The sequence below is a fragment of the Mesoplodon densirostris genome, chromosome 6 (genome assembly GCF_025265405.1).
Source record: "Mesoplodon densirostris isolate mMesDen1 chromosome 6, mMesDen1 primary haplotype, whole genome shotgun sequence".
Classification (NCBI taxonomy): Eukaryota; Metazoa; Chordata; class Mammalia; order Artiodactyla; family Ziphiidae; genus Mesoplodon; species Mesoplodon densirostris.
The window spans coordinates 117,340,778-117,363,017 of NC_082666.1; the positions used below are offsets into that span (position 1 = coordinate 117,340,778).

At 39.9% G+C, this 22,240-nt stretch overlaps 1 protein-coding gene across 1 annotated transcript in view; it reads left to right on the forward strand.

The window, feature by feature from the left end:
• Window positions 1-6,929: 6,929 nt before the first annotated feature.
• The window catches only part of LPL (lipoprotein lipase), a 30,398-nt gene continuing 15,087 nt past the window's right edge, over window positions 6,930-22,240 (forward strand). The window contains exons 1-6 of the mRNA XM_060102493.1: window positions 6,930-7,177; window positions 13,867-14,036; window positions 17,881-18,060; window positions 19,369-19,480; window positions 20,252-20,485; window positions 21,684-21,926. Of these exons, the coding sequence (XP_059958476.1) occupies window positions 7,090-7,177; window positions 13,867-14,036; window positions 17,881-18,060; window positions 19,369-19,480; window positions 20,252-20,485; window positions 21,684-21,926 (1,027 nt within the window). The 5' untranslated portion in view covers window positions 6,930-7,089. The remainder of the gene's footprint in view (window positions 7,178-13,866; window positions 14,037-17,880; window positions 18,061-19,368; window positions 19,481-20,251; window positions 20,486-21,683; window positions 21,927-22,240) is intronic.

Sequence of the window (22,240 nt, forward strand, 5' to 3'; positions counted from 1 at the left end):
CCCTCAGAGAGAAATCTGGAAACTCTATGAAGAAAGAGGTACATAATAATCTGGCAGTTCCTCAGAGACTTAAACACAGAGTTAGTTACCATATGACCCAGCAATCCTACACCTCCAGGTGTATCTAAGAGAATTAAAAACATATTGTTCACACAAAAACTTGTACACAAATGTTCATAGCAGCATTATTCATAGAAGCAAAAAGTGAGAACAACACAAATATACATCAACTGATATATGGATAAATAAACTGGATTACATTCATACATACATTTATTATTTGGCAATAAAAAGGAATGAAATATTGATTCATGCTTCGACATGGCTGAGCCTTGAAAACATTATGTTAAATGAAGAAAGCTGGTCACAAAAACCACATATTATATGATTCCATATACATGAGATGTTTAGAATAGGTAAATCTATGGAGACAGAAAGTAATCTAGGGCTGGCTCTGCATTCGGGTGGGGAGGGGAGTGACAGCTAATGGGTACAGAGCTTCTTTGAGCATGATTAAGATGTTCTAAAATTGATTATGTTTACACAACTCTGAACATACTAAACACAATGTAATTGTACAGCTTAAATGGATGTATTATATGATATGTGACCTATCTTAATAAAGCTACTGTAATATATTATATTTGTAATATACGATATTAACTATTACACACAGCAAGTGCTATATGAGAGTTAGCTGATATTATTATTATTATTATTATTATTATTTTTATTTTTGGGCGTGCAGCATGGCTTGTGGGATCTGGGATGGAACCCATGACCCCTGCAGTAGAAGTGCAGTCTTAATCACAGGACTGCCAGGGAATTCCCGATTATTATTTTAAATGACAATTAAAATAAGACACCATTTTCCACTTTGTGGTTGGTAGAGATTAAATAGTTCAGTAATACACAGCAACGGCCAGAATATCCACAATCACTCAACTCTCCTACACTGTAGGTAGGAATGTAAATTTGTGCAATTTCATTAGAGAACAAGTATCTTTACTTATTAAAATAATAAATAGCCATACTTTTTGACTCAATGTTTTCAAAGAATTTGTCTTTGTTCGTTACAACCTGGTTTATATTACCAAAAGACCTAAATAACTATTAATAGATGTCTGGTTTAATAAATGAAGGTACAACTTACACGGCCATAAAAAGAAAGAAAAAAGGGGGGGGGACTTCATCTCTAAGTCACATTATTAGGTGAAAGAATAAATTGTAAAATAGTGCTTACAGTGTGTTGACATTACTGCAAAAAGGCAAGTTGTGCATGTGTGGATGAATATACACATACATGTACACAGGTTTACAAACACATTTATGCAGGCAAATACATAGCCTTTTCTAGAAAGATACACATAAAAGGAAACTAGTTGCTCCTGGAGAGAGAGTAGAGGCTTGGAAGTCTGAGGTGAGAGAAAGACTTTTGTTTGACTGCACACACTTTCATAGTGCTTGAAATTTTGTCTTTTGTGGTTTTATTTTGATCAAGAGTATATTACATTTTTAACTCAAGAGCTAATTAAAAGGAAGAAGAGAAATATATGAGGCCAGCAAAAAGTTCCAGTCAAATGAAGTTATCCTCCATTTCTCTAACCCAGATAGATTTGGCCTAACTAGATTATAGTAAGGAGGATGTGTGTGTGTGCATGTGTGTGTGTGTGCACGTGCGCAGTCAAGTTTCCTACTTACTAAATCTAGTGAAAATTTGAAATAAAAAAATATCCTGCTTTCTCCCCTATTTAGCACTAGATAATCTTTTACTCAGTGTTATTAATTCACCCAACAACTATTGACTAAGAACTTCCTAACTTCACTGCACAGTGTGACGCTGTGGGAAGTACCACAGAGGTGAAAAGAGCAATAACTTCCTGCACCTTACATATAATTTAACAAAAGAAACAAGAAAACCCCAAATAACAGTATGAGCTTAAAGTTAACTCAAGTCAATTCCAAGTCAAACCTCTTAAAATGGCTTTTTTGAAACATTACAGTATCACCAGGAAGTCAGCAGGGGGCACTTCAAACATGTCTACCCTAAGTCAAGCTCAGCTCATTTCCTTCTAGGGCTTTGATGCTTTGTCAGAAGGTAAATGTGAAGTCTTCTGCATAAAACATTTGTGGTCTTCCATATTCAAGTCTCATAGGCCTCCTTTGATTTCCTACATGGACTTAAGTTTTTAAGTTTGTTTTTTTTTCGGAAAAGGGAAAATAAAAACTACTTATAAACAAATATGGATTATAAATCTGTGGGTTACGTATGTGAGATTCTTTTTAGTTTTCATGAGCTGTCTTCTAGGAAAGGCCTATATCCTTCTCTGCACTCCCCCGAACTGTTGTAGTTCCTCTGTGACAGAATTTGTCTCTCTGGCATGTTCTGATATGCCCCCCTCACTGTAAAGCCTTACTCTAGGACATGCCATTGCAATATATTGTCTTTTTCTTTTTCATTTAGTCTCTCTTTTTTAAAAAATTGACGCTGTGGAAAGGACCACAGAGGTGAAAAGAGTAGTACCTTCCTTCACCTCACGTACAATTTACGTACTCTTTATTTTCTTTATTATTCAATCTTTTATTTATCTCACATATCTTTTATTTCTCTTCTTAACTTTATTTAGACAAAACTTATTTTATTTATTTATTTTTAAAATAAATTTATATTTATTTATTTATTTTTGGCTGCATTGGGTCTTCTTTGCTGTGCATGGGCTTTCTCTAGTTGCAGCGAGCAGGGGCTACTCTTCGTTGCGGTGCCTAGGCTTCTCATTGCAGTGGCTTCTCTTGTGGAGCATGGGCTCTAGGTGATCAGGCTTCAGTAGTTGTAGCACATGGGCTCACTAGTTGTGGCTCGTGGGATCTAGAGCACAGGCTCAGTAGTTGTGGCACACAGGCTTAGTTGCTCTGCAGCATGTGGGATCTTCCTGGACCAGGGTTCGAACCCGTGTCCCCTGCCTTGGCAGGTGGATTCTTAACCACTGCGCCACCAGGGAAGTCCCTAGACAAATCTTTTAATGTTGATATTATCACATGATTTTTTTCTTTCTCTTCGTTTTTTTGGTTTGTTTTCTTGTGTGTTTGGAAGAGGGGAGGAGACGAATACCTCCAACTCAAGAAAACTAACATCCTTAAAATGTATCTGGCTTATTTCACACCATACTTCTGTCATCTGAAGCAGTTCTCCCCACACTCCACAATTTCTCTGCCACCAAAGCAAAGAAAGTAACCTGCTCCCTTTATTTAGACCTGGTGGAGGAAGGAGACAGTAGCAATTTGGCAAAATATCACATTTGTTTGTACCTTAACTTCTGTAGAAGGTAACACCCAAATGTACCAGTGGAGAACTATATTCTGTCTGAGTTTAATCTTCCCTTGAACTGCTACTTGGAATTTCTTCAACATAGCTTTGCTGGGTAATGAGTAAAAGAAGAGGTCTGCAAGACCAACATCTCCCCTTATCAACTGCCTCAGTCCCCAGATTCCAGAGCTACAGCCTCAACCTCATCCTCACCCTCTGTCATATCACCTCTGTTCAGATTCAGATTGGGCTCCTCCCTCCTTTTAATGCTGGGATATAGGTGAGTAGCAGCAGAAAAGACTTTTATGGCAATATTTAGTAAACATCTTGGTGTTGCTTTTATTAAGGTCAATAGATTTAAATGTTTTATAATTACGATTTTGTATTTATACATTTTATTTGTATTAGCCATGCTTTTTTCTACATTAAATATAATTTTTGCAATAGAGACCATATTCACTTCAGTACTGATGCTCTTTTAGAGCCCACTTAGACATTTCATCATACTAATTTAGCAAAACAGCCATAAAATAAAATCTGCACTAAACCAGGCATGTAGAAAAAAATATCTGCTTCCCAGCCTTTTCTGGTTTGCAATTACAGCAACATTAAAATATCACACATCAAATACATTTTTTGTTCTTCCTTTGGATCTCCAAAAAAAAAAAAAAACCCATACTTTATGATTTGTAGTTACCGTTGTTTAATCTTCCTTGAGTATCATATTCCCTCAGCTGTACAGTGGGAATATCGTTAAGTTTTGAAATGATTAAATGCAAAAAGGGATGAAAAGCACCCAGCCTGTGCAAATAGCAGGCTCTCAATTTAAATGACAGAAGATAGACAAGAAAGAAAGAAAGAAAGAAAGGAAGGAAGGAAGAAAGAAACTTCCTTACATGTGGAGTTCTGGAGTTTCTGGTCGTTTCTTCAGGTATGCCCATTTAACTTTTTACTTACAGTTTTAAGCTTATAACAGGAGCAAATGTCCTACCATAAGAGTACTTGTTTGTTAAACGTTTATACAAAGCTTAGTATCTTTTAACCTGAAGCTTTTTAAGTCTGTTACAACGGAAATGTCAATCATGGAAAAAGTCAAGGCTCACACTATCCGTGATCAAATAACCTTGCTGAAATTTGGGCGAGGCACTTCTCTAACGCACATGCAAGCCTGTACTTGGAGATCATATGAGCCTCTGCAAGAAAACGCAGGCATCTGATGCTCTGAGAGCAGCCAATCAAGAGAGTGCCTTGCCGCCACACCCACCTGCTCACTGCTTGTCCCCGGATTGGAGCCAATCTGTCTGCTTTTCTACCACGCTGAGCTGCTATGAGTGAATTCTTCCTGCAACTCTGCAACTCTGATGGACATGCAGTGTAACAGTACAGACCACTCCAAAATCTGTTTCATATTTTTAAAAAAAATTACTCTAACTCTTGACTGCTCTGATTTTGTGTCTGTTAACCCGGAAAATCATTTTAAACATATGTTATAAGCATCACACTTCCCTTTAGCAATTACATAAAATCTTCTTGCAGTTCTCTGAAAGGCACAGCAGTGCAGTGGTTGGTTTGGTCGTCTTAACAAATGATATTTATGTGTGAAAATAGACTGCTTGTGTATTCTATATAAGATAGTAGACATTTTTGCACTTTTGTTTATATATTATTTATACCTTGCGCACAGGCAATGCAAATGTACTCATCTTGTGTCATTTTTTAAAATTAGAATTTACTATAGAATTTTTGGAGGACTGCCACATCATAATTATTCATCTGCTGCTTGGTCTGTTCTGCTACTTCTGAAACTCTTCTGAGGGTTTAATTCTTGGCACATTTCAACATTCCTTTACATGTATTGTAGTGTAGTCTGCATGTGCACGATATATTGTTTAATATTTGCAATACAAGACAAATTGTGCTGTGACATTTAACACAGTAGCTTAAAGACAGAACTCTATTCTGTAGAATAACAAACTGAATTATTTAGGTATTATCAGGTATTTTGTTTTTGAGAAAAACTGAAAATATGAGAGTAGTTTAAATTGTATGGCCTTTCATCTTTCTAACATACAAATGTAGATTGTGTTGTGTGTCTGTGAGGGAGGAGAGGCAGAGAGACAGGGAAGGAAGGAGGGATGAGTAGAAGGAAGTATCAAAGGTATTCAGAGAAATAATCCAATATAGACAGTGAATTGGAGGTTTTGGTTTATGAGCCCATTACTGAGATGTAAAGTGGAGAGTATAGAGTTAATTATCCCTCCTGGCTAATTCAAATTCTTTACATTTAAAAAGATATTTGAAAGTATTCTCAGCATTTTGGCAAAAAAATGCAATATCCAAAGTGATTTTATTATTCTTATTATTTTACTTGTATACCTCAATACATCTTTTTAATAGCTTTATTAAGATATAATTTACGTACCATAAAGTTTGCCCATTTAAAGTGTACAAGTCAATTTTTAAAATTTATCTCTCCAGTTGTACAACCATCACCATAATGTAATTTTAGAACATTTTCATCACCATCCCCCCCAAAACATCTCCATTCTCCTCCCTCCCCTATTCCCCAGCACCAGGCAACCACTAATCTACTCTCTAAGATTTGCCTACTTGTGGATATTTTATATCAATGGAATCATAGGATGTGTGTCTTTTGTGACTGGCTTCTTTCATTTAGCATAACAATACAGTTTTAGACTATTTGGCCTCAAAATTCTGCCTCTGAGGATAAAATGTAATCTTTGCATTCCTTGATGAGTTTGAGGACTGGGTATAATTTTCATGAGGCAAAAATTAGAAACTAGTTAGAGCAAGAGGACTTTCCACAACCACTTGCCATTTTGCCAATGTTAAAATATCAGATTGTGCAAGTTCAAGCTGCAGAACAACGTGTGTTCATGGGTCCTTAGACTGACATTGTCCAGGAGAATTTGGGGGGGGGAATAAACAAAAAACAAAACAAACAAAAAGGGCTTCCCTGGTGGCGCAGTGGTTGAGAGTCCGCCTGACGATGCAGGGGACACGGGTTCGTGCCCCGGTCCGGGAGGATCCCACATGCCGCGGAGCGGCTGGGCCCGTGAGCCATGGCCACTGAGCCTGCGCGTCCGGAGCCTGTGCTCTGCAACAGGAGAGGCCACAACAGTGAGAGGCCCGCGTACCGCAAAAAAAAAAAAAACCAACCAAAGGAAAAAAAACCACTGCAAGTTACAAACAGGATCCATCAAAAGAGGAGTGGGTTTCAGTGTTGACCAAATGTAGTTTAACAACTTAACTTCCTTTCCTTGGAAAACTGGTGATTCCAGAGTATTTCACATAAACCTGCGTTTGGTGCTTGTGCCGGGCACCCAGGAGAGCCAGACCCCTTAGGAAAAGCAAATAGGCCTCATAGAGAAAGTAAAATTTCCTTTCTGCCCTTTCCCCCTCTTCTTGCTGGAAGGGTTGATCCGCATTACAATTTGCTCAAATATTTGGAAGTGAATTTAGGACCCTCCCCCCAGCTTATGATTTTATAGCCAATAGGTGATGAGGTTTATTTGCATATTTCCAATCACATAAGCAGCCGTGGAGTGGAAACAGTGCCAGACTCAATTTCTCCTCCTCCTTTTCCTCCTCCTCCTCCGAGGAAACCTGCCACTTCTAGCTGCCCTGCCTCCTCTTTAAAGGGTGACTTGCCCTGCGCCAGACCGCTGCTCCAGCCTGTTCCCGCCTCAGGCTCAGCCCGTCCATCCGTCTGTCCCCGCTCCAGCCGGGTGCCCTGTAACTCCCCCAGAGGGGCCCTCCCCGAGATGGAGAGCAAAGCCCTGCTTCTGCTGGCTCTGAGCGTGTGGCTTCAGAGTCTGACCGTCTCCCGCGGAGGGGTGGCCACCGCCAACAGTAAGTTTTGCGCGCAGACTCCCCTCCACTTGCAGAATCTGCTCAGCGGCCACTTGCACACGTTGTGAAGATGGGAAGGAGGAAGTAGGAAGGGGTTGGGATGCGCGCCGGGGACTCTCCTAACCCGAGCGCTTGCCCCAGAAAGGATCTGGAAGGGCCACGGAGGGAATTTTTCCTCCTATCTCTCTGGGGCGGCTCCCACTTCTTTCTCTCTTTCCCGCGTTCTCGCGCTGTCCCCTGCACTCTGGCTGAGGCTGAGTTCCCGGCCGCCTGGGCTTAGCAGGGAAGGAAGTGGGGGGAGAGTGTGAGGGGCGGGACCAGGGGGGCGGGAGAAAGGGCTCAGATGGCGGTGACCCGCAGCAACCTTTTCGCTCGGCGGGGCCCTGGAATGAAAGGCAAGGGAGCCAAGGTGACCCTGGCTTGGCCTTGGCCGCGGCTCAGTCCCTGTCATTGAGAGCGCGGTTAGAAAGTGGCCCCTTCTCCTGGAGAAGCTGGCCCGTGGCCGCGGGTGGGGTGGGGGTGGGGTTGACCGCCACTTAGGAGTACAGGACATTCTTGCTCTGCACGTGGAGGTGGGAGAGGACGCGGGACGCGGAGTCCTGGGGACGCAGCGTCCTGCAAGTGATGGGGCGCCGGGGAAGCTGTTTAGCTTCGTCTCTTGTACGCTCGGCTTTTCTTAGCGTCCAGAAAACTTAGCGAAGGGTTGACCCTCCTGAAAAACGTGGCAGAGCGACCAGCAGTCTGTGGCCGCTGACTTGGGGGTTGCCAGGCTTGCACTTGGCTACACTTACTGTCCTGCGAGCTGAGCTCGGCTCCGGGCGCCCTGCCCCGCGGTGCAGTCGCGAGCACTTGGGGTTTCTTGGGCGCCGCCGGGAGGCCACTGGCTGAACCCCAGTTACCTCTCTCCCCAGGGTTGAGGCTTCGAGGCCGGATGTGCATTTCTTTATTGCAGGGAAGATGTGCGCCCAGCCAGAGACCTGCCACAGTAGAGGCAGCCTGTGTAACTTGAACCTTGGTTCAGTTAACACACAGCAGCAACTGAAAAGGCAACTGAAGCAAGTCATGAAAGGAGGCAACATTTTCTTTTTTCTTCCTTCGTGGACTTGCAGTTAGGGCGGTGTCCTTTGGTTGTGCTTTCAGGCGAGGTGGTCTGCAGTGGTTCAAGTTGTAGTCGAGTTTGTCTCTGACTTTGCTGCTAAACGCTTGTTTTATTTCAGCACTAAGTTGTGAAATAATATTTTTGATAGATTAATAAAAGAAAGTAGATTCCATCAAAGCTGATAAGAAAAGTATCTTTAATGTCAGGTCAGTTTGGGAACAATGGAGGTTCAATTAGAAAGTCTTAAACATCTTATGAAGTAGCATGTGCCGCTGGATAGTGTTTTACACGGTCCAAGAAAATGGTTGGAACAAACTCCAAATTCTTATTTCGGAAAGTACACTACAGAGTAATGTTACTTAGACTAAAAAACACACACAAATAAGTGTCATCCACAGATTGAGTTTTTTTCAAGACTCCCTGAGAGATTCAGGACCCTAAATTCCTGGGCTAGTCAGTGGTCACCTCTCTGAGTTTTGCTTCCTCAACTCTAAAATGAGGAGTTTGGATCAGACTCAAAATTCTCTTAGATCCCTCCAGATGTAGAGAACAAACTTATGGATACCAAGGGGGGAAGGGGGGATGGGATGAATTGGGAGCTTGGGACTGACATACATACATTACTATGTATAAAATAGATAACCGATGAGGACCTACTGTATAGCACAAGGAAGTCTGCTCAATGCTCTGTGGTGACCTAGATGGAAGAGAAATCTAAAAAAAGGGGGTATATGTATACATATAACTGATTGACTTTGCTGTACAGCAGAAACTAACACAACAGTGTAAAGCAATTATACTCAAATAAAAAATTCTTAAAAAAGGTCTCTTAGGGCCTCCCTGGTGGCGCAGTGGTTGGGAGTCCGCCTGCCGATGCAGGGGATACGGGTTCGTGCCCCGGTCTGGGAGGATCCCATATGCCGTGGAGCGGCTGGGCCCGTGAGCCATGGCCGCTGGGCCTGCGTGTCCGGAGCCTGTGCTCCGCAACGGGAGGGGCCACAACAGTGAGAGGCCCGCATACCGCAAAAAAAAAAAAAAAAAAAAAAAAAGGTCTCTTAGACCCCTCTAACTCTTTACTCTTTGATGTAAATGGATACAAGTGATTAATGAATTAAATTGGATTTTAATCAGCACGTGCTTTTCATGGCTGTAAATGCTTTGTAAGGGAGGAAGCATTTTGAAGTGGACTTGAAATTAATCCTTCTCATCCTTCCCTCCCACTCACTCTACTGCCCCACTCCCCCCCCCCCCCGCCTTTATATTGTGCCTCTTCCAATACAGCAAATTTCTGCCCCCTTTATCCTCCAAATGAATTTAGGTAGGAATGTAAGAAATTCAGAGTAGAAAGGTACAAGTGTGAGGGAATGGCAAGCAGCACCCCCTCTGGGCTCTGACTTTACTTATTCATTCTTGATTTCTAGGAAAAATATGAGAATACAGGCACTGCCCTCAGCTCTTTGCTCTTGGAGGCACCACAGTCTCTGCGTGGCCCCATTAGGAAATTTGAAGAGCTCAGTAGCTGCAGTTCTATTTGACTGGCCATAGTGAATTTTTAGGCTAACCTCTGAGTTAAACATGTTGGGTGATGACAGCAAAGTAGCAGGTACCACCTGCAAGGGGAGCAGAGATCAGCAAGAGAGTGATTGATTAATAGCTGTACGGAAAGGTGGGAGTCAGCCACTGGGGAAGACTGACAATGGGAAATTTTCACTTTCTTTCAGGCAGTGTATTTTTAGCTCAGCCCTCCTTTTGGGCTTTATTCTGGGAAGAGAAATTGGGCTGCACATTTTACGGCCACTGTTTTAGCAAACCCTTTTTTTCTATAAAAATGAAAAGTAAATCAGCTTGTTAGGTAAGTCAAGCACATTGTTTACATTGGAATATCTGAAAACCTCAATTAATTCACTCAGATAACAGCACTGATTCCCCCCACCCACCCCCCGCCTATTGGTTTTTTGTTTTTTTCACTTGTTTTTTGGCATTCTACAGAAGCTGCGTCAATAACTGTGAGCATCAGCCTCAGAGAGGAGGTGAATTACTGATGAAGTTCTTTAGGAGTGTGTGTTTGTGTGTGAGAGAGAGAGAGGAAAGAAAAAGAAAGGAAGTAGAAACTTCTAAGAGAATTGCATTATAATTGAGCTCTTGTATCTCATGTCTTCATATAATTGTTAATCTTATTTATCTGATAACTGTGAACTGCCTTTAGAGTCTCTTTCCTGGGATGCTCAGGGTTCCTCCTATAATGTACCCTCTATAAATGTATCTTTAAAGTGCTTTGACTTCTCAGCCTAATTTCATTCCTGTGAGCTATTATGCATATTAAGATAGCTCCTTGTCTTTGTTTATACACATAGATTTTTAGCTATCTATTTAGGAATTTAGGGATAAAGATGATATAGTCAAGAAATGCGTTAACTTGTAACTTTCCTGGTGCCCCAAAATCTTTCCCCTTAGTGCTTGATAAGGACAGGTCTGATGGTGTGATGTTACTGATATGATAAGCCAAATTCAGAATAGGGGCCCTTATAAACGATTAAACCTATGCACCTCCCCCCTTACACACACTATTCAAAGGTGGCTTTAATTTCTAAGGGGATCTGGTGAAAGGTTCTTCTCCCCTTAAAGGGCTAAGGGCAGAGTCCCTAATATCATTTCCATGTACGAAAAACAATAATTTTTTAGCAACAGTTGAGCCAAATCAGTTCATCTGCCAGCCAGGAGCAATCCCAGTGTATATATTAAGTCAACTAAACATACTCATAATGACCCATAATGAATGGATGACCCATAAATCAGGGTCCATCCTTCTCCCTAACTCTTCCTGGCCTAAGTCAGTTGTGTGAGGGCTGGTGGATGTTTGGAAAGCACACTCATCTTTAGATGCCAAGACATCCTTGAGGGGTTGGAAACACCAGTAGTGTGGAAATACCTGTCAGAACGCCAAAGAGAGGGAAAGACTGACTAAACACCAGTAACATTTATGATTTCATGTAAAGAACAAACACAGAATTGAAAACATCACGTGGCATATAGAGTGGTATTATTTTCTTGTCAAAGGCTTCCTTATGTTTTCTGTAACTTAAAATGAAAAAAAAAATTCCATGAAAAGTGAAACAAAAGTTTCCAAATACAAATTTGCTTGAGAATGTATGAATTTCCTATCATTTTCCTTCTGATGTACCCAACAGAAAAGGTTGCTTGTGGGAAACTGGAATCCTGCCTTAACAATTTCAAAGAATATTCTTAGTCATTTCGAAACCACCAGCAACACCAGAGATACCGTGTTGCACAATTCTAGGAAAAAATAGAATAAAAGTGACTGGTATCCTCTGGAGTTATGCAAGACAATAATCTTAAATATCAGTTTGGCAAATAGGTAGTGGGCAAGATCTGTCTGCCAGATTGTTCAGAGTATTTCTGCTTTAAAAAGCTTGCTGATCGAACATGTTAAAATAAGACTGTTATGAGAGGAAACATGAGTTATTTGATATAGAGCAAATATATAGAGGGTAAAGTTAATTTCGTTTTCAATTTTCTAAAGCACTTTCTAACAGTAAAAGAACATCTTGGGCAGAATCTGAAAGTGGAATCAGATTAAAAATCTATAATTTTTTTCAACCATCAGATAAATTATTAGGCCACCAGAGTGCTTTCTGGTTAGGAAGGAAAAGGAAGACCCACATCTTCAAATGAGTTGAGAGGCAGAGAATATTCTTGATTGATGAATGGATTTCAAGTGAAATTTTACTATATGGAAATGAAAAAAAAGCTTTAAATATCAATAGTCTTATCACAGTCTTTTATTTGAATAAATCTTCTTAGAATGTTTAGGTGCTAGAGGTGTGTGTGTGTGTGTGTGTGTGTGTGTGTGTGTGTGTGTGTGATAGAGAGAGAGAGTGAGAGATCAACTTGTTGCATATAATGAATCACTTGCAAGCAACCACAATATTGTATAAGGAATTTTGGGAAATAATTAAAAAGGAGAATGCTGGTCAGTCCTCAGAAAATTATAGGATAAGTTTGATTCAAATGCCTGTACTTTCACTGTACTATATCATTCTTATTTTAATTTTTGGTCTGACTTTTGCAATGTTATTTGAAATTATGGATTTTCAACTTTTGTGAAAAGGAAGAAGGTTTAGATTAAGAAATTAGAAGTATTTCTAAGCAACCTTAGTTATTTTGGTTATTAGTTATTGAAATGTTTAAATAGCCAAATCTACGCCTGCCAATGCAGGGGATATGGGTTCGTGCCCCGGTCTGGGAGGATCCCACATGCCGCGGAGCGGCTGGGCCCGTGAGCCATGGCTGCTGGGCCTGTGCGTCTGGAGCCTGTGCTCTGCAACGGGAGAGGCCACAACAGTGAGAGGCCCGCGTATAGCAAAAAAAAAAAAAAAAAAAAAAAAAAAGCCAAATCTAAAATCTATAAGTTACTACCTTCTTGTAGTGAATGGATAGGTTTTTTGACTTCTTTTTTACTTGACCAGAAATTAGATAACTTCCTAATATAACTTCCCTTTGGTGTGCTTGCTTTATAAAAGAGTTTGATTTTATTTGCAATACAATTTACTTAAAGTGTTCACTGTGATATTATATGTACTACCTACAAATACCATGTGAAGATTTATCAACATTTAGAAGTATTGTCCAGAGAGTCAAAAAATAGGCCAACGTTCTCTTTCTCTCCTGACTCACTTTGGGATTAACTATGAAGAACCAAAGTGGATTCTTTCCAAAACCACCTTTGCTATAGTACTTTAGGCAAGGACTTTGTGTGGAAGACTGTAAAGACAAAATTGAGAAAAGAAATACTGGGGGAAAGAATTAACCATAACTCACACAGAGCACAGATATTTCTGAACAACCTGTTAAAGGATTTTTAAAAACATTTTAAAGTGATGCATCTTGCCATGCTGGTGGGAATGATTCCATACAAAGACTTCCTCATGCTTCCAACTTTTCTTCTTGCTAAAATTAAAAAAAGTAATGTTAGTGAAAAGGAAACAACCTTCCTTCAAACAAACCTTATTGTATCATATTTTGTGGGAAGACAATCTTTTGATGTAATCAGAGATTTAAAGAGGGTGAAATCATATATGAAGTAAGTGGAATTATACAACACAAGTGCCCTGAGCCAGTGTTCTCTAGAAGAACTACAACCAAGAGACCTGGGTTCTGGTCCCTACTCTCTCTCCCACCATTGGCAGCATAACCTTGGCTAACTCACTTAAATTCATATTTTGAGAGAAGATTAATTAAGGAATTCCCAAATAGCAGTTCTCTTACTTGAAACTGTATACACCACACACACACATACACCCCTTGACTGAAAAAGAGCTGAAGAAAAGGATGGAAGACACAGGAGAGGTCAGTATTACTTAACTCAGTTATTTTAAGGCTGTCTCTGTCAACTTTGAGCACCACTGGAGGATCAGTCATTCTCTTTCAATCCACATTCAGTTTTGGGGTTTTTTTTAAACTTTAGAAACAAAAATAGCATTGGTGGTATTTGCTTGTGAATCTAAAACATATCAGTCCGGCAAGTAAAACAACCCTCTAATTAACCTCTTATCCAATTTTTCCTTTTCAGGAATTACAGGAGGAAAAGATTTTATAGATATCGAAAGTAAATTTGCTCTCAGGACCCCCGAAGACACAGCTGAGGACACTTGCCACCTCATTCCTGGAGTGACAGAATCTGTGGCTAACTGTAACTTTAACCACAGCAGCAAAACCTTTATGGTGCTCCATGGCTGGACGGTAAGAAAGACTCCATAGGAAGGAGCTGAGTGGCATGAACCAAGCATTCTGATTGGCTTGCCCCAGTTGTTGGAAGCCCAGTGATGGGAACCCAGTGATGGCTTTGCTTTAAACTTGAGTAAAGACAATTCTGGCTCGGGGTGGGGATTGAGGAATCTAAAGCCAAAGGTTCATGGATACTTCCTCTGGATAGTGCCAGCCTTCATTTTACCATGGTACCTAGCTGTGACCTCAAACCAGCCATTCCCCTGGGCCTTTGCTCAAGTATAGAGAAGAATATAGGTTACCATTTAGAGGAGACAATGGAAAACTGGCATGATCCTGATTCATCCAGCACATCGCCAAACTCCTTTCCTAAGGAAGATAACCTGTAAGGGGGGGGAGACGGCTGGAGTGGAGGGAGGAGGTGCTGGTTCTGGTTCTGCTTTGCCATTCTCCAGCTCTGTGATGTGGATCCAGGTACCTCTCATCCCTGGGCCTCAGTTTACTGATCTGTAAAACAATGAGATTAGACTAGACGTCCCTCCGCTTTCAATATTCTCCAATTGTAAACTTTTGGGAGCTTTACTTGAGATGAAAGAGGGCTAGCCAGGGAACTGTCAGCGACATGATAAGAATATGAATAAATATGCTAATTAGTCACTTTATATGGTATAGTTCTTACTTAACTACTTTAGCTTGTTTTCAATATTTTCATTCCTTAGTGAGCAGATGTTACTGTTTATTAAAAAGGACTTATATAAAATTGATGGTTAAAGAGATATTATCTTTCCATTGTGTCAGAGCTTGTGAATAAGGTAATCGACACTAAATTCTCATGAGAATCAGTCCTGATTTCTTTTCCTACATAAGTGCCTTTGTCATTGACAGTGAAGGACAATTGCTATAACTTTTATAGAGATGAAGGCAACTAGTAACAGAATTCACAGGGATGTTTATTTTAATAAAATACATCTATTTACTAGAGGTAACACAGTAAATTACATATCTTATGATAAAATTACATATTCAAATTCCTAACATAGATCTTTTTATATTTTAAGAGGTTTAAATAGGAAAACATATCTTTGGTGATTTTAGAAACATTTTAGTTGTATGTAGTCTTGGCTGTTAATACTTTTCAAAAAAGTTTAAGCTTAATAAACATTTATATGACAGAAATAAATTGAATATCTCAGGCATCTCAATCTTATCCCTGAGAGAATTTTATAATTTAAGAATATTTGAAAAACATTTCCTTCTCACATTAAGATGACACGACTCACCTAGTATCAGTAGATAGCACCAATTTCTATCCTTAGCCCTACTGCCCAATAAGCCCACTTATATTCTTCACATCATATGTCCTGACTTTTTTGAGTGCCTGGGCTCAGAGGCTGGGCCACTGGCTGTGGGACTGAGTTTCATCGTACAGAGCTGGTCGGTCTGTGCAATAACTCATCCAGCCGTGCTGGATAACCGATCTCAGCCAGTTCAGTCAACTCCCTGGCTGGTTCAGTGGGACCACCTGGGGCAGGTGGCAAGGAAAGCTTCAAGTTCAGCTGTATGCCTGAGAATCAAAGCTTTTAAAAATTGGTACTGATTTAAGGAAGCACAGAAGAAAAAATTAGGAAATAATACCTTTTCAGAATTGAAGAAGGTGGGTGCTTTTTTCCACCCTTTGTTGGGGTTACTTATAACAGTGTCTTATGTTAAATTAAAAAAAGATAGAATTAGATTGGTTGTTAGGCAGTTACTAAAAGTATCAGTCACCGTAGGAGTACGTTGGGTTCCTTGCCCTTTGACAGATTACCTAATTTAGAAACACTGGTAGTACAGAAAAACTTAAAATAGGGGCTGAGAGCAAATGAGATTTTCCTGCCTATCTGAGGTAAGCTGCTCAGCGACTCAAGGGCGTAGGACTAGGGGAAGTGAGGAGGTTCTGCAGCTTTGTTCTGCAGCTTTGACGAACCTGAAAGAATGCTTAGCATGCAGTGTGCACAGGACGCATCCCAGAAGGCAGTCAGACACAGCTGCCCTGGAGCTTGGCCACCTGCTTGTGTTTAAGTCCAGGGTTCTCATTGTGGTGTTGGAGATCCTCACCCCTGGCTGAAAGGAGGAGTGATTAACATTGCATTCTGAAGAAATGACATCATCCTCTCTCAAAAGGCAGCTGCAAAGGGTGGCCAGCCTTCAACCTCTAAGAGAGGAGAAAGGGAGGCAGGACCAATTCCTTAGGGTTTTTTGCTGGGTGGGTATTCCAGCTGGTTCCTCCAAAGACCCAGGCTTGAAGCAGCCTCACTGAGACATGTTCAAAGAAGATTTAAACATGTTCCTAATGGGCTCACATCACCTATGTGCCTTTTCTTTTTTGTTTTCTCCTCATGCTGGAAATAGATTATAGAGCTGGCATTTTATCACTGCAAGTAGATTGGGAACCAAAATGGTCACAAGAAGAAATTTTGGAGGTGGAGAGAAACTTCTGGATCATCTGATTCTGACCCCTTTGTTTTATAGGTAGCCTAGTAAGGTTAATACAGTGCCTGTGTTCACAGAAGTAAACAGTGGAAGAGCTGGGATTGGAACCAAGATCTCCTGAGTCCCAGGCTTGCTTTTTCCTTCCACAGAGCACAACAATTTGGAGAAAAATGGTGCAGTTAGTGTCAGGAGTGAAGAGAGAGCTCATGTTTTAATGTTTTAGCCTAGAAAGTAGACTAAACAAAATGGAAGCATAGATTTAAAAGAACCCACCATCTAAGATCAAAGTTTTAAATGAAGTCCCTTGGTTTGGGAATTCAAGAGTCTTATTTTTGTCTATTGGCATTACTCTAAGAAGAATATAGGTTTTACAAGCTTCCCCTTATAAGCTGCCTTAAACATGGATTTCAGAATCTTTTCCTGTTGGGTACATAGTTAAGTAACCTCTACTGTGGCTACAGTATGATCTGCTCTCAGGTAATATTAGGGGTGGATAGATTTGCGGATTTAAAGCAGGTTGTTGCTGTGTACAGGCTCCTGGTAGGATGGCATGGAATTTTATCATCTGCAGTTTTTTAATGTGTTTTGATTATTTTAAAGTAAGCATCTTTGCAAAGATGTCCAATGTCTCTTCTTTGATAGCATAAGTCTTTTGATTTTGAATTTGGGGGTTTTTATCAACAAGAAGCAAAGAATTACAGTTGGCAGTCTGCTTATCTCCAAAACAAGACCAATCTAATAATTTGGGAAATGCAATTATTAAGCCTCATTAATTTGCACTGTGATAATCAAGAATTTGAGAGAATTGTGAAAAAGTCTGAACTGAAACTAATCATTTTCTTATGTATTAAGAGATTGCTAAACAAAGTTACCTTCTGTTGGAATAGATTAGTATGTTTAAAACTATTTTTTTCATTATCACATCAAATGTTGTACGTAAATGACCCTTTATAAGAATAAAGGGCATTCACATCTCCCAAATTAACTTATTAGCCTAATTGAAATTATTTAAACTAAATTTCTTTTAAAATCGTCTGTAATTCTGCTGCAAATTTTTAACTCATTCAGATTGATCTTTCCTTTCAATACTATAAATTATTGAAGTTTTACTGAATTTATAAAATATGCTTTTAAAATTGAACGCTTTGGTAAACCTCAATCTGCCATTCCTGAGCTCAACACAGTCCTTCTTTGGGGCACACAAATTTGCCTCAGAAAGGTCAGGCAGAAGACTCTGAATACTCTTGTGGTTTGAGTTTTGTGTCTGAGCCAATGGGCTTCCTGTGGGTTTGTTTCTTTTGTCCATTTAATGTAGGTGTATTGGGCTGACATGTCTATAACAAGTTGTAGGTGGATATTTTAAGAATGCTGGTATCATCCTCTTCAGGTGACAGGAATGTATGAGAGTTGGGTGCCCAAACTCGTGGCTGCCCTGTACAAGAGGGAACCGGACTCCAACGTTATCGTGGTGGACTGGCTGTCACGGGCCCAGCAGCATTATCCTGTGTCTGCGGGGTACACCAAGCTGGTGGGACAGGATGTGGCCAAGTTCATCAACTGGATGGCGGTAAGACTGGGGGAAGGAGCCTTGTATGTCCAAAACAGATCTCTTGGCTACAGCTGAATTAACGACCGGTCGTTGCTCTTTTTCACTTAGATATAGATATTTTCTGGGTCAACTCATATCTTCAGAATAAGCCTGGGCATTATTTTCTGGCTAAAAACATCATGATAAGAATGATAAAGCTATAAAGCCCCTAAGGCGTAGTCCTGCCCTGCCCTGCCCTGTCCTTTGATATTTTCATGGTGAATGGATTTGCTGAGACCAAGAACTAAGTGGGCAGGACGGGCAAAAGCTTGTTATTTCAGGGCAGAGGGAAGATGTCATGTTCAGCCAAATCCTTCCCTCCCAGTTGGCTGGCACATGGAAATTTTATCCAGGGTTTGACCTGTTAGAATACCAATCTCTTGGACAAAAATATTAATAGTACTTATTCCTTAGTGTGGATTAAGGATCCAGATTTTTGTTGAGGGTTAGGGGAGTGATAGATGAACTAGGGAAAAATGGCAGGAAAAGTCTGTAGGATATGAGGTGCTGAGAGTCAGGAATTTTACTCCCTCTGACGCTCTGAGGCCATTCTCTGAAAATCACCTTTGGAAAGTATCTCGGGGTTGAAAGGAAGCTAATACTCTCACAGGACCAAATTATTTAAGTCAGATGCTTGGAGGTAAAAAATAAGCTGTTTATTGGCTGCTCATTAAAAGATAAAAGCTCTTTTCTTGACTGTTTTGCTAACCAGGAGAGTGAATTTGGACAAATCAGATCACCTTCCTGGACCTCAGACTTCTCATCTGTTGAATGAGGAGACTGGACTCAATGTGTCTGTGGTCCCTTCCCCTGTAATATTTTCTGATTTTAAGTCATTGCTTGGCTAACCTTAAAGAATAAAGTGATACAGCGTATTTAGAGTAGAGAATAATGAGTTAAATATATATTTGTATATGTATGTATCTATTCAATATATATACAAATATCTATATATAAATATACACATATACTTATATTTTCAGATGTATGGAAATTCATGTTTCCATACATTTCTATTTCAGATGTATGGGAAAACTTTCTAATTTAAATATGTTATTAGGAAAAGAGAAAATCTCAACACTATAGTATATGTTCCTCTCATCTGTAACAAGAAATTAAAATAAGTAGAATTAATTTTCAGTATTGCCTATATTTTCAAAACAATATATTTTATTTATTTATTTATTTATTTGGCGGGAATACTATTAAACTTTTATTTCTTTTAGCATTGATATTTTGCAAGGAACTGTAAAATAGCAAATAACTTTTTCTTTTCTTCTTCCAAAGGATGAATTTAATTATCCTCTGGACAATGTGCATCTCTTGGGATACAGCCTTGGAGCCCATGTTGCTGGCATTGCAGGAAGTCTGACCAATAAGAAGGTCAACAGAATTACCGGTAAGAAAGCAGTGCCATTTTTCTTATAACAAAAGACTTGAGATGCCTGTCATGTTCTGAAAGAGAATCAGACTGTCTGTCAAACCACCATATGTGAGTGGTAGTCTTCTGGGTACGCCTGGCCATTTGGTTATCTCACGGGAGGGCTCTTTTTCTGGAGTGAGATAAAATACAGACGCTTGCTCTCATGAGCTTACTGTCTAATGGCAGTAGAAGAGAAATGGTGCAGAGTTAAGTACAGAGAGTCCAGTGGTGTCTCTGAGAAACCCATTTCCCTCCTCCCTCTGCTCTATGCTTTGATAGTTTATTGCACACACTTATGTCACCTCTCACATCAATACTGGGAAAAATGGAAAAGGACCAACACTAGAGGCCATTTGGAAAAAGGAGTCTTGTCATCTGGGCCAATAGCAAGTGGTTGTTTGGCCTGTGTAGAGAGGAAGAAAGAGCCCAGCACTATTTAAAGGTCTTCTAACCAGGCTTAGAAATAATTTATTGATACAAAAGGGAATCAAGTCATCCTGAGTGAAAATTGTTATTTAATGGCTAGTTTGAAAAACTCAAATTTTATTTGAGAAGGAGTTAAGCTGCTTTTATGAATCTCAGTAATTTAAAAATCCAATCACTATAGAACAGGAGGTGCTCATAAGAATCTATGTGGCTGCCATTTGCATTCAAATGATGAGCAATGGAATGATAAGGTGATACTGGAGGAGACTAAAACTAATGGGAATTTAAAAATCTCTGAGGACTTTTTGTTTTCCCACTAAGGCCTAGATCCAGCTGGACCTAACTTTGAGTATGCAGAAGCCCCAGGTCGCCTTTCTCCGGATGATGCAGATTTTGTAGATGTCTTACACACATTCACCAGAGGGTCACCTGGCCGAAGTATTGGAATCCAGAAACCAGTAGGGCATGTTGACATTTATCCTAATGGAGGAACTTTCCAACCAGGATGTAACATTGCAGAAGCTATCCGTGTGATTGCAGAGAGAGGCCTTGGAGGTAAATATAATTTAGAAGTTAATTAAATGCAAGTTTTCGCCTTAACTCTTACTGACCAAGTGTCCTACCCATTCTCCACAAGTACGTAGTTTGAATACACACATTTAGCAAAGATATGTTTTTGAAGAAGTCTGTCACATTTAGCACGACCACCTCAGAGCCTCAGTACTTCCTGTGGTCAGACAGACATTTCATCTTATATTGTAAACTACACTTATATTGTAAACTACTGCACTTGCAGTAATAAAAGTTAAAAAAATGGTGAGATTTAGGAAAGAGAACTGCCCTGCCTTTGAAAGTGTTATGTGGCCACACGTTAAACTTTGAATACAGTTGCAAAACAAATAGAGTTATTTTGAATTTTACTAAAAGTAAAGGACATGTTAATTAGTCCAAATTTCTTTTGTCAGCCTTTTAAAGAGATGTACAAATCAGAAACAAATCACCATTCCCTGAGAATAAATATTCCAAATTTTTAAGAAGAAAATACAATTTAATATTAGTTTTTAATATTTACTTTAATAACCATGTTAGCTGTGTTAATTTTATGATTTGTTTTAAGAGACCTTTGCATACCTTGTGGACAATGGGACCTACCTGTAGTCAATATGCTCAGGTGTTTTGGGCATACATTATAGGATTTATAGCATAATGTTACTAACTTCAGTTGTTATAAAGCTTATGGTAATAGCTGCATGTTTATGACATTGCTGATTATTTCTATAATTCATTTAATGTAAAAATCATTAGCAGTGACACACCCCTCAATTATACATAGTATCAATATCTATGATAAAATACTATTAATTTAACAATTATGCCTGCCCTTTATGATGTGGTTTCTAGAGTTATGTTTCTAGAAGCATTTAGAAGTATTATATGCTTTCAATATAAGAGAAAGTTGTGATAAACTGGGGGAAATCAACTTCTATCTTGGATGTCTCTTATTATAGCTTCATGAACATACTCACAAATGGAGACAGCAAAAATATCAAAAGTCCCCTATAAATTTGCAACTTTGGCACTCTTTGGGGTAGGTGAGAAGCTGCCACCAAGAGTACCTCCTTAAATAGGACCTACGATCAAGGAGGTCATTTTATTCTAACACCACACCTCAACTATTCTAGACATGCAAGACGAAACACTCATTGTGGACTGTCACAGAGTTGAAATGTTCTTTGTGTCTCTTTTTCCCCAGATGTGGACCAGCTAGTGAAGTGCTCCCACGAGCGTTCCATTCATCTCTTCATTGACTCTCTGTTGAATGAAGAAAATCCAAGTAAGGCCTACCGGTGCAATTCCAAGGAAGCCTTTGAAAAAGGGCTCTGCCTGAGTTGCAGAAAGAACCGTTGCAACAACTTGGGCTATGAGGTCAATAAAGTCAGAGCCAAAAGAAGCAGCAAAATGTACCTGAAGACTCGTTCTCAGATGCCCTACAAAGGTAGGCTGGAGACTCTTGTAAATAGGAAAATTGATTTGATCCTATTTTTCTTATCATGCTTGTTGCATCACATGTACTGTTTCTGTCCATTGCAACAGAGATGATAAAACGATGTTGCTAAACTCTGATCCTTCACTTGTGTTTCTGTTGGTAGAGAAAGAGTTTTACTAATCCATCTTACTGAAGCTCCTAATTCCCATTGCCAGTAAGGCCCAGGGCACAACTGCACTGCCCTATGCAGCAGCCCTGCTTGCCACCCACCATCCTTTGTACTTGTGACCATTAGCATGGGCCACTGCATTAGAACCAGGCTC